Raw genomic sequence first — 12348 nt, forward strand, 5'->3', positions numbered from 1 at the left:
CTTGTGCATGGTGATTACATGTTGACATTCTCCGCTGAGCAGTATGTGTCCAGTGGAATTTTGCGGTATTTCCTTGTATTCTAGGTTTCAAGACAGATTACAGTGTTGTGTTTAAAGCCGCAGAAGGTCAGAGCAAATTACCAATCATCATGGCTTTGCTATGACACTGCCTGCTGTCACCTTACTGCTACATAACTCAGATATTTCTGCACAGAGGGCGCCATCCAGTGGTGTATATAGGGAACTGCCACATTTTAAGCAGGGGTGTTTTGCATAATTTTTTTTAATCAAGGGACAGAGTTGTATTAATTACAATTAATTACTTTCTCTCCACCTGTCTCTCCAGGAACCTGCTCTATATTTACCCTCAGAGGCTGAACTTTGTCAACAGACTGACCTCAGCTCGAAACATCACCATCAAAATCCAGTTCATGAGTGGAGAGGACGCAAGCTGCTCGCTGCCTGTGAGTGCTGCTATTCCAATGCATGATCTCAAAACTGTTACAGCCGTATGATCGCTCTCTCCCAACATGTACACTGAAGGTTTTCATGGAAGCTTGTGCATTTGTGGAAATGAATCATTTTGACATACACCAACGTTCAAGTGAATGGTTTTTGTCGGCCTCTACTGGCAACTAAGGAATTGTAACATCGGCAGGTCACTGGCACGTTCGTTACGGTGGCTTGTAATTGACAAAAATAATACAATAGAATCACATTTAGTCACAGTTTTTATTCCAAAGTCAGAGTACATGCCAGGAAGTGAGTTTTGAAAGCCAGAAATGTCAGCACCTGTGTAACTAACTGTTGGTAACTTATTTATCAACAAACCCTGTCAAGCCTCTGCAGATATATTAGTCATTTTGTGCTATGGGGCAGTAACAATTTAACTTTGTGCCTTTTTCTCCTCATTCTCAGGTCATTTTTGGGAAATCAAGTGGCCCTGAATTTGTGCAGGAGGTGTACACTCCTGTCACCTACCATAACAAGCAAGTGGACATTGCTTAGAAACAAACATACCCTGTGTAGATGATAGTGTCTTGTCGCTGTATAAGCTGTATACTGTATAGACAGAGTGACTGACTCATCATGTCTGTCCGTCACTGTCTTTCTCTCTCTCTAACTCCCTTGCTTGCTGTTTCTGTCTTTCTCGTCTTCTGCTCTCCATCATCCCTGTCTTCCCCTCTGTCTCTCCCTGTGTCCTTCACTGCTCTCCCCTCTGTCTCTCCCCGTGTCCTTCACTTCTCTTCCCTTGTCTCAGGTCTCCAGACTTCTACGAGGAAGTGAAGCTGGTCCTTCCAGCCCGTCTGACAGAGCGACATCACCTGCTGTTCACCTTCTACCACATCAGCTGCCAGCAGAAACAGAACCAGAGCGGCAGCTACGAGTCGCTCATAGGATACTCTGTAAGATTCAGACCTGCTATAACCAAACACACAGCGATATAAAACCAGCACGTTTCTTAATGTAGATGCTTGTCATCACAGAAACATTTGATATTCTCTTTCATATAATTTTAAACTTGTGAAAGGCAGTTCATGTCTGGTTTTTGCATTCTTGGCCTAAATTAAATCAATTTGTCCATGTGTGTTTGCCTCTCATCCAGTGGCTGCCCATGTTGAGTAATGACCGACTGCAGAGCGGTCAGTACTGTCTGCCCATCGTTCTGGACCGACTACCTGTCAACTACTCACTGCACCCGCCTGAGGTACACATCTTGTGAATAATGCTGCTTTGGATTCATCCTGCATTGGGAAAATGTCCACACCTTGGCATCCCTAGTATAGACATAACATTGCAAGTACTTAACACAGAAATGCGAGAACACACACAGTAATATGTCCTCTATCTCCTTGTTGCTGTAGAAAACCCCTGCCCAGGTTCCTCCAGTCAAGTGGATGGAGAGTCATAAAGGGTTGTTCAACCTGGAAGTCCAGGCCATGTCCTCTGTACACACACAGGTGACTAATGGTTACACACTCTCACACACACACACACACACACACACACACACACACACACACACACTCACACTCACTCACGCATGCACACACACAAACACACACACACACACACACACACACACACACACACTATAAGAAATGTTCTCTCGGTCTTCATCTTCAAATTTCTCGCTCTCTCTCTCTGTCTTCATCTTCATCTTTGAATCTCTCTCTCTTCTCTCCCCCCTTTCCTGCCAACACCCCACTGTAACGAAAATGTTCTCTGCTCTGTACCAGGACAGCCACTTGGACCGTTTCTTCACACTGTGCCACGCCCTGGAGGGTGGAGCTACCTTCCCACTGCGTGTCCGGGAGGAGAAGATTCCAGAGAACAAGCTGGAGCATGAGCTGAAGCTGAGCATCATCTCCCTGACCTCATCCAGGCTGGAGGCCCTGGTCCTCTACCTCCACCTGCTGCTGGATAAACTCTTCACCCTCATCATGCAGCCCATGCTCATCGCTGGCCAGACCGGTAAGGAGTTACACCTTCACTTTTTCTTTTTTCTTTTTTTTCTTTTTTTTTCCGCTCCCCTGTTTTCTCCACAATTCGCCCTGCTGTCCCGGTCGTTTCTCCACCTTCTCTGCCATTCTGGGGAGAGTTGTAGACTAGCACATGTTTCACCAGCAGGATGTAGTGCGTCTGAGGATCACTCACGCTACCCCCCCTCACATGCGCACACCGTTACACACACATGCATACACATACTGTAATACAAAATATTTTCTTTCTTAATTCTCTCTGTCTGTGTCTTTCTCTTTGTGTGTGCACACTTTAAACTCCTTCTCAATTTCAGCAAAATCAAGAAAGTTGCAAAGTTTTGCCAAAGACCAAGTTGACCTTTTATTTTATTGTATTGCTACATATGTAGACACCATAAAACATGCTTTGTGTGAAAAGGCTATTTACAATGACTTCTTGTTTATACACAAATTGGGAGAGGTTGATGAGTCATACTTTCCATCAGCTGGACAAACTTTTTTCTTTTTTTGTCTCTTTGAGGTTTTTGATTATAACATCCTTGTTTATGTTTCCTGCAGCCAATCTGGCCCAGATTGCCTTTGAGTCAGTGGTGTCCATTGTCAACAGTCTCCATAACAGCCAGGAGCTGAGCAGGGACCAGCAGGGCAGGAACGGCCTCTTGTCCACCTACCTTTACTGGGTGTTTCGTCTGCCCGACCCCCCGCGAGAGATGCAGAATGCAGGTACTGATCACAAGAGCTTATCGGGTCCTGTGCCAGCATCAACGAACCTTGATAGATAGTGACACCCTCCCCTCCTCCCCCGTTTACAAACTAGGTGTCTGTGTGCAAAACGTGTTGCGGTTTCATTCAGGAACTCCTGTCTCAGATCTTCATTGATATCTATAATAAATTTGACATTTGAGCATTTGTTGGTCCTCTAAATTGTAGAGCTGCAACGATTAATCGATGAATCGATTAATTGATTAGTCGATCGACAGAAAATTAATCGACAACTATTTTGATAATCGATTAATCGTTATGGGTACAATTTTAAGAGAAAAGGTCAAAATTATCTGATTCCAGCTTCTTAAGTGTGAATCTTTTCTGGTTTCTTTACTCCTGTATGACAGTAAACTGATATTATCTTTGAGTTGTGGACAACAGAACAAAACAAGAGGGCGTCATCTTGGGCTTTGGGAAACACTGATCGTCATTTGCTACCATTTTCTGACATTTTATAGACCCCATAACTAATCGATTAATCGAGAAAATAATTGGCAGATTAATCGATTATGAAAATAATTGTTAGTTGCAGCCCTACTAAATTATGAAAGCTATTGAAAATATTATTAATAATAATAATAATAATAATGCTATATTATTGAAAATAATGTTAATTTTCCAACAATAAAGTGGTTTGGACGTTTTTGCTGGAACCAGTGATCTATGATCTTAAGTTAGGTTTACTGACCCCCCCTGCACCTCCACCCCCCACAGTTTGCTGTGGTTATTATGAGAATCGTTAACCATATGTGATTGAGGTTATTGTCTGTCCATGTTGCTCTGCTCAGGTCCAGGCAGTGTGTTGCCTTCTGCAGAGAGTCGGTACAGCACCATGGGTCGGGCCACTGCCAACACAGTGGGCAACATGTTGCTGCAGTCCAGGGCGCGCAGCAGCAGTAACCCTGACATCCCCGCTCCACACAGCGCTGAAGACGCCGAGGTCAAGAAGATCCTCGAGTTTAAGGTACTGATGAAAGCAAACCAGGCTTTCCCAAACCACTCAACGTGCCTGTAAGAGCTATCACCCCATCTGAAAGAATGTAGTTTGGTGCTTGTCAAAAATAATCAAATTAACAACCTCACATAGTGAAGAAGACAGCAGCTCCCAAGAATAGACTGCAACCACAGTCTTCCTTTTTAATAGCTAATACTCGCTTCTTCTCTTTTTTAAATAAACATCATGTCTTTGTCAAAGCTTTGACAACTTGCTTTGTAGTCGAGTCAAAGAACCGTCACACAGGTTAAGTGCTGCTTTAGAAGCCTTTCTACCTGCAAAAGATCATTCTGTGGGGAAACACTGATGCACACTCATGCTTGTTCTCACAGTGGGTAATTGTCACGCATTTGAAACGTGTACGAACATATAAATAAATAAATACATTGTCTCTCCACTCATTTTCCCTAAAAGCTATATGAACCCAAGGGAATGCATGGTCCAAAATATTGGAAATGCCTGCGCGCATGCACACACTCACACACTCGTACACACACACACACACACACACACACACACACACACACACACTAGACTAGACTATGTCAACAACCTAGCATGCTTGCTCATACACACAAACAGCCACTTGATGTTCATCTCCACAGTACATTAGCTATTGTAATAGGCCACTAGACGCCCACTCTAATGGAGGCATCCATCACGTTCGTTGTGATGGAACTTGTGTGTGTGTGTGTGTGTGTGCGTGTGCGTGTGCGTGTGTGTATGTGTATGCGTGTGTGCGTGTGTGTGTGTTTGCGTCCATCTCCAGGGCCACAACAACCCGGGCAGCCGCATGTCGACCATTGTGGACATAAACAACCATCTTCAGAGCTCCACAGGAGGCACCAGGCCCTCCAGTAGGAAGGTACAAAGCTCACCCTTTTCTTCTGAAGTCCGCCATATTTTCAGCACATCAGTAAGCTTTTTCTATGTTGTTATATGTCACTATGGAGACGTGTGTGTGTCTGTGTCTGTCTGTCTGTCTGTCTCTCCCTGTCTCTCTCTCTCTCTGTATGTGTGTAGACACATTATGGTCACCACAATAACATGATAGAACGTTGGGTTACTTACCCCTATATAGTAGTAGATGATTTAATGAGGAAAAACTGATTCCTTAATGCTTTAAGATGTGGAGTTCATATTGATATTGATACTGGCTATGTATTATGTGAAGACAAGTATGTTGACATAGAAATATTTGCCAGTTAATGTGTTCATTAGCAACCATCTCATTAGCATAGTTGAGTTGTTGGAATATATCATGATGATTATAGCAGCTGAAGTGCCTCTTGTATTATATTCCATTTGAAAATGGTTTAGAAGTTTTTTTGACAAATTTTGTTAGTTCTTAACAGTTTGGATTACACATGTATTCAGACCTTAGATGTCCCACAGCTGAATTGACTCGAGCATGGCACTATTACTACCAGTTCCCACCAATGACCACATGGGGGGAGTGTGACATTGAACACACCGGGGCTGTAGTTGTTTGTGTTTTGGTAGAAGTCATATTCATTGTACTGTACCATCTGTCCTAAGCTCAGCCTAAATTTACCATTCAATTCATAGTGATATGATATCCATGAATATACTACTTGGTTATGTACTAGAATAATCTTGATTCCATCAGCTGTCTGAGAGGGCCTGTGTCCTGATGTAGTCTGTGTGTTTTCCCCCCTGCAGCAGTTTCATGAGGAGCTGGCCCTGCAGATGGTCGTCAGCACTGGAGTCTGCAGAGAGAACGCATACAAATATGCCTGGTTCTTTTTTGAGCTGCTGGTCAGTCTGCTTTTTATCCTTTGGTGTATCCGTGGTGTTTGACTTTTAGCTGTGAGGGCAGTAGAAAAACTCACTCATGTTCAATAATAAGTACAAGTGGTGGAAGTAACAACAAATTACTCGCACCAAATGATAAATGGTAATTTTGTAGTTGTGAGTGATGACTGAAAGGAAATTCTGAAATGACCAATAATCTATTAGTCTTTGAATTTATTTAGTCCCTTGTGACTTTGCAATTCAGATGTATTATCACACTGCTTTTGCATTCATATTCATTTTCACCACCAACGGGGGGATTATTGATCAGTCTCCATCCGTTCATTTGTTTTTTTTTTGTCACACTGTAACATTGACTTTGTGCCACTAGGGGGCAGCATTGACAATAAATGGGACTAACCCAAGGGTGGAACTCAGTTGCATCACTGGTGGGGGACAAGATGTTTACTATTTGCTTGTTTATTTAATGTTACTTCCCTCTAAGGCTAGAGGATGCTCACCTTCATGATAACGGGCAACTTTGTAGTTTGAATGATGAATGAGCAATGATAGAAAATGAGGATAAATCATGAAATGTAGCTCTGTTTTCATCAGGATGCCACTTTACTTCAATCAGCTTTGGATATCTCTCAAATTACTTTGCAAGTTATAAATTTACATGCATATGAATCCTTCCTGTTTTCAGTTCACAAGCATTTTCATCACATCTATTTTTATCATTTGATTAGCGCTACTCCCACACCTTACATTATGTTATGTTGTTCGTAAATTAATATGCTGCGTGTGTGTGTGTGTGTGTGTGCGCGCGTGCGTGCGTGCGTGCGTGTGCATGTGCATGCATACGTGTGTGTGTACATGTGTGTGTGTGTGTGTGTGTGTGTGTGTGTGTGTGTGTGTGTAAACCCCAGGTGAAAAGCATGGCTCAGCATGTCTCTCACCTGGAGAAGCACAGTGTCCCTCGCAGAAGCCGCTTCTCTGACCGATTTAAAGACGACATCACCACCATCGTCTCCGTGGTTACTGCTGAGATTGGGACCATCCTTGTCAAACAGCAAAAGGTAAGAATGATGATGACGAGCATGATTACATGAAGCATCTTTCTGTTAAACGAGACATGTCAGTGACATAGTTCAGGGGTTAGGGTTACTCTCATAAACCCTTCTACCCAATCTCATCTAAACACCTCAACCAGAGTAGACTAGGGTGATTTACAGGAACTAGGCATCTTGATTCCTAGGCTTGCCCGCTGCGCAGCCTCACCCACCCTGCAGCTCGCTGAGCTGGCCCTGCAGCGCTGCTGCTGTGCGGCCTCGCCTGCTCTATTGGCATGCACAGCTCAACTTCGCATCACTGATGATCTCATAGACATTGTGTCTTCATCAGTGGGACAGACAGACAGAGATTGCCCACTTGCAAAGGGTATCAAATTAGCTGCTGAGTCTGAGGTCTAGCAAAAGTTAGTTGAATTGTCTGTGTGTGTGTGTGTGTGTGTGTGTGTGTGTGTGTGCGCGTGTGTGTGTGCGCTGCTCACTAAATGTTATTGCCCTTAAGTTTACATCAGTGCCTATGACATCATCAGTGATGTCATAAGATTATTTTCTCTTACACATCAGTCTTATGACATCACTAATTACATCATCAGTGATGTCACAATGCCTATGACATCATCAGTGGGACAAACATTTAAACAGAGAACAGACAGAGAACAGTGCCCATCCTCAAAACATTAATGGCTTATTATTCTCATTCCTGTGTATAACTGGCCAAACGTAGACAATGTGGTCTAAAGTGTCAGGTTTTGATGTTAGTTTTGAGTAAGTGGCATGTCCATACTGGAAAATCTCCCATTATTGGTGTCACCATTGCTCTCTCTACCTCATCTCCTTTGAAACATGCTTTTGTGATGAAGGGCTAGATAAATACACTGACTTGACTTGACACCTATGCATACTGAATGCAACAAGTTCAGACACACCTGTGTTGAGTTGTCCAAAGGCATTTTGGGAAATGGAGGCAATCACTTAACTGAAGTAGAAGTGGATGAGGAAGATTGAGGGGAAGTGGATACACTGATGAAGTGAATTACAGCAGTTACTCACAAAATAAATTATGGAAGTCAAGTCACTTCAAGTTAGTCACACATTCACTGTAAGCAAAGGTGAATTTTTCCTTGCAGATTGTGTTCTGTTGCACATAATTCAATGCATCTAACTCCTTTTCCTTGTCTGTCAACATGCACAGCTAGATGCTATGCAAGATCCACTGACTACAGCGTATTGTTTGCTATTTGTTGCTATTTGTTGTTTTAGGAGCTAGAACAAGCGGAGAAAGTCAACATCAGCCTGGCGTTTTTCCTCTATGACCTGCTGTCTCTAATGGACCGAGGCTTCGTTTTCCAGCTCGTCAAAAACTACTGCAACCAGGTAGACTGGCTCACACACATACCAAACCAAAAAACTACTGCAACCAGGTAGACTGGCTCACACAGATACCAAACCAAAACACCACTGCAACCAGGTAGACTGGCTCACACACATACCAAAGCAAACCACTACTGCAACCAGGTAGACTGGCTCACACACATACCAAAGCAAAACACTTTGACAGACACGTGTTTTTAGATAGTACATGGCGTTCATGAACTTCCTCTATTCCCTTCCATATTTAAAAAAAAGTTTTGTTATTTCATCCATTCCCAACCTGTGGGCCGCAACGGTATTGCAAGTGTGCCGCCAAATCATTTGCAAAACAAATTTCAGTTTTTATTTTTTAAATCATTATTATTATGTTTGAAAATGCATTTATCCACTGTTGAATAATACCGTTATTTAATTTGTAATCAATTATTCATTAATTAGCCTACTTTTATTTTCTGATTTCTGTGTGGTGCTGAAGGACAGCTCCTTTTTATCATTAAAATAAAGAATGCATTAATTGCCCTCCGTACTGTTTATGGTCAGATGCAAACATAACACTGTTCAGATTTTCTAGGGGGCCATGGGTCGGAAAAGGTTTGTAACCGCTGCGTTAGTTCATTCAAGCTTTTGCTCTGAACCAGCTGCCAAACCATTTAACTACCGTATCGGTTATGATGAACTATCATGAATAAAATACACCTCATTTATCTCCCCCCCGTTTTATTTCCTTTCCCAGATGTTAGCGAAGAGCGTTTCCACGCCGACGTTGATCAGCATGCGTCTGGAGTTCCTGCGTATCCTGTGCAGTCACGAGCACTACCTCAACCTCAGCCTCTTCTTCAGCAGCCCCGCCTCCGCGCCCGCCTCCCCCTGCCCATCCATCTCCTCACAGGTCAGCCCACCTGCCAATACAATGAACACAACAAGACTGCAAAACTATCAATAGGGAGGTCAGAGGTCAGGGCATTAGGGGCTCCTGCCATGACAGAACGGATGTTGGAGAGAAGTGCTTGGAAAATGGATGAAATATGAGCTAAGGAGAGCGGAAGAAGGGATTTTTGGAGAGCGATTAGATTGAGTAGAGCAGAGAGAGATCGGATATGATTCAGTGGGAAGAGACTGACAGTTCTTGGCAAGATTGTTTACTTTGTATCAGGCAAAAAAAAAATCTCAATATTTTGTTCTGTTTCTGCTCGTCTCTTTGGCGCTGTATATTTCTCCCTTCACACCTCTCTCTTTACCCCTTTCCTTGTCTCCTTCCCTCGCCCCCTGCTGTCATCTTTCCTTTCCTTCTCTCCTTCCCTCGCCCCCTGCTGTCATCTTTCCTTTCCTTCTCTCCTTCCCTCGCTCCCTGCTGTCATCTTTCCTTTCCTTCTCTCCTTCCCTCGCTCCCTGCTGTCATCTTTCCTTTCCTTGTCTCCTTCCCTCGCTCCCTGCTGTCATCTTTCCTTTCCTTCTCTCCTTCCCTCGCTCCCTGCTGTCATCTTTCCTTTCCTTGTCTCCTTCCCTCGCCCCCTGCTGTCATCTTTCCTTTCCTTCTCTCCTTCCCTCGCTCCCTGCTGTCATCTTTCCTTTCCTTGTCTCCTTCCCTCGCTCCCTGCTGTCATCTCTGCACTCAGAGTTCCAGCTCGTATAGTTTCCAGGAGCAGCAGAGGATCTTGGGGCAGTTTGAGCTCTCTCAGGAATTCAAGCAGCAGCACTACCTCACCGGCCTGCTGCTGACAGAGCTCAGCGCCGCGCTAGACATGGAGTCAGAGGGGTACGTAGGCAGGCACACACACTCACACACACACACACACACTCTCACACACACACACACACACACACACACACACACACACACACACACACACTTTTCTTCTAGGTTTCCTCATAGTTAAGGATTTCCGTCCAGATAGTATTGGTCTGGATTTATAGAGGCTCAAACCTGTGACCCTCGTGTTAGTAGGCAGGGAATATACCACTGCACTACTCGGACGCCTACATGTACACATTGACTGAATAACTGCATTAATTGTGACACATTCTGAATCACAAAATCTGTCAAATATTAGTTTTAATTGCTCCATCTGCTTCTTGTGAGTATTTAAAAAAATTGATGTCACACTCACACACGTGTACACAGGGGAAAGGTCCAGCGCAAGGCCATAAATGCCACCTACAGCCTGCTGTGTGCCCATGATCTAGACCAGCGCTGCATCAAACCTGAGGTCAGAGCTAAGGTCGCTGCCCTCTACCTCCCCCTGGTGGGCATCATCATCGACTCCACCAACTACTTGGACTTCACTGGTACGTACGCACACACACATACATGCACACACTCAAAGAAATCACATGTGATTTGTGTCACACAAAAGTTGCATTACTTTATTAGTGATGATAGAAAGTGTAAGTAAGGAGTCGGTGTCTGTAATTTTACTCTGTAAGTTGGTTTAATCCTGATTAACATATTTGACGCACGTCTGTCGCCGCAGTCGCCGACGCGCGCAGCGGGAAAAACAAGACAGGCGGACCTGAGGACGACCTTGAAAATGTCCCAGCTATCAATCAGTCTGTTGCCATGGCGATTGCTGGGAACCCCTTCAACACCTTGGGGAGGAGTGTGCTCGTTTCCATGGCATCATCCATGGTAAAACTCTCAAATTGTTTCTTATGGTTATGATGATGTAAACTACCGTAAGCCTTTGATTGCTTTTGGAAACTCAAAAGCGTGCGCGTGTGTGTGTGTGTGTGTGTGTATGTCTCTGTCTGTGTGTGTCTGTCTGGGTGTTTGTTTGTGTGTGTGCACGCGCATATATTTGTGCATGCGTGTGTTTGTTGCCATGAGTGCACTGCCTCCTAACAGGTGAGCTGCCATGAAGGTAGATTGATTAGCTGTCAGAGACACACACACACTTCATCCATCCTGAAAGCGCACACACAACACAATCGCACGCGCGCACACACGCACACGCACACACACACACACACACACGCACGCACGCACGCACGCACGCACACACAGGAGATGGTTTATGGGCAGGCATTGGCATCATAAGTGAACAGGGCCGTCCTGTCTGACAAACACATCCATCAAATGTAGCCACAGCAACAAGAGGCACTAAAACAGAACACTGCCATTCTCTTCCTGACTCTGCTTTTCTGTGTTTTCCCTGTATGTTGTTACATGAAATAGTGTTGTGGAAAAATTGATTTTTACGGCTCCATTGCCCTGGTTTCCACCACACAGATCCAAACACGCCTGCCTCAGTGCTTGTTCTTTATTTACATCTCTCAGTTTGCCTCCAAGCAAAATGTCTGTGACTCTTTTCTTCTTGACTTGTCACATGAGCTATAGTTTCAAATAAACAAATAGTGTTTTTGATGACACGTTAAATGTATGTTAAGTTGATTTGTGGTCAGCTTCACTCACTCCGGCTGTGGAGAAAAGACCTGAAACCCAGGTTGTAGGTGGGACACCTAGAGCACTAGGAGGTTAATGGCTCCATTTATCACAGCTGCCACACAGTGGGGCAGCAGCATCCCTCCATAGGAGCGATCCATCATCAGACCAATGAAGGTAAATTAATCAGATTCCGCGTTCTACACTAGATTTAACCCCTATTAAGACAGGAAAGAGAACCATACTTCACTAAAGCCGCAGTCAAAGGGAGTGTTGAGAGTGATGCCCTGGCCTGGTTTGATGCGGTTGTTGTGTTTTGTACAGCTCAATGAGTCGAGCCAAACACTGACAGGCTTATGGGTTTGTTTCCTAGTGGGGCCAGCCATGAGAAATACACATGCACTCACGCTACGCTGGTGTATCAGGCACTTTGGATAAAAGCATCCACCAAATTGCATATGCTGTCTTCTATATTGAGAGAGGGAAAGGAAAGGAGGTGAGGGCTACATTATGTGGGTGGCATTGTGTGTG

General features: G+C 44.2%; 1 protein-coding gene across 1 annotated transcript in view; it reads left to right on the forward strand.

Moving 5' to 3' along the window:
• dock8 (dedicator of cytokinesis 8) overlaps nt 1-12348 on the forward strand; it is an 86456-nt gene that overhangs the window by 48609 nt on the left and 25499 nt on the right. The window contains exons 15-30 of the mRNA XM_083644348.1: nt 347-464; nt 919-989; nt 1262-1406; nt 1607-1708; nt 1866-1961; nt 2241-2475; nt 3042-3206; nt 4037-4212; nt 5012-5107; nt 5926-6021; nt 6927-7076; nt 8328-8441; nt 9172-9327; nt 10055-10194; nt 10561-10724; nt 10910-11064. Coding sequence (XP_083500474.1) covers nt 347-464; nt 919-989; nt 1262-1406; nt 1607-1708; nt 1866-1961; nt 2241-2475; nt 3042-3206; nt 4037-4212; nt 5012-5107; nt 5926-6021; nt 6927-7076; nt 8328-8441; nt 9172-9327; nt 10055-10194; nt 10561-10724; nt 10910-11064 — 2179 coding nt within the window. The remainder of the gene's footprint in view (nt 1-346; nt 465-918; nt 990-1261; nt 1407-1606; nt 1709-1865; nt 1962-2240; nt 2476-3041; nt 3207-4036; nt 4213-5011; nt 5108-5925; nt 6022-6926; nt 7077-8327; nt 8442-9171; nt 9328-10054; nt 10195-10560; nt 10725-10909; nt 11065-12348) is intronic.

This window comes from Poromitra crassiceps, assembly GCF_964638095.1.
Source record: "Poromitra crassiceps genome assembly, chromosome: 10".
Taxonomy (NCBI): domain Eukaryota; kingdom Metazoa; phylum Chordata; class Actinopteri; order Beryciformes; family Melamphaidae; genus Poromitra; species Poromitra crassiceps.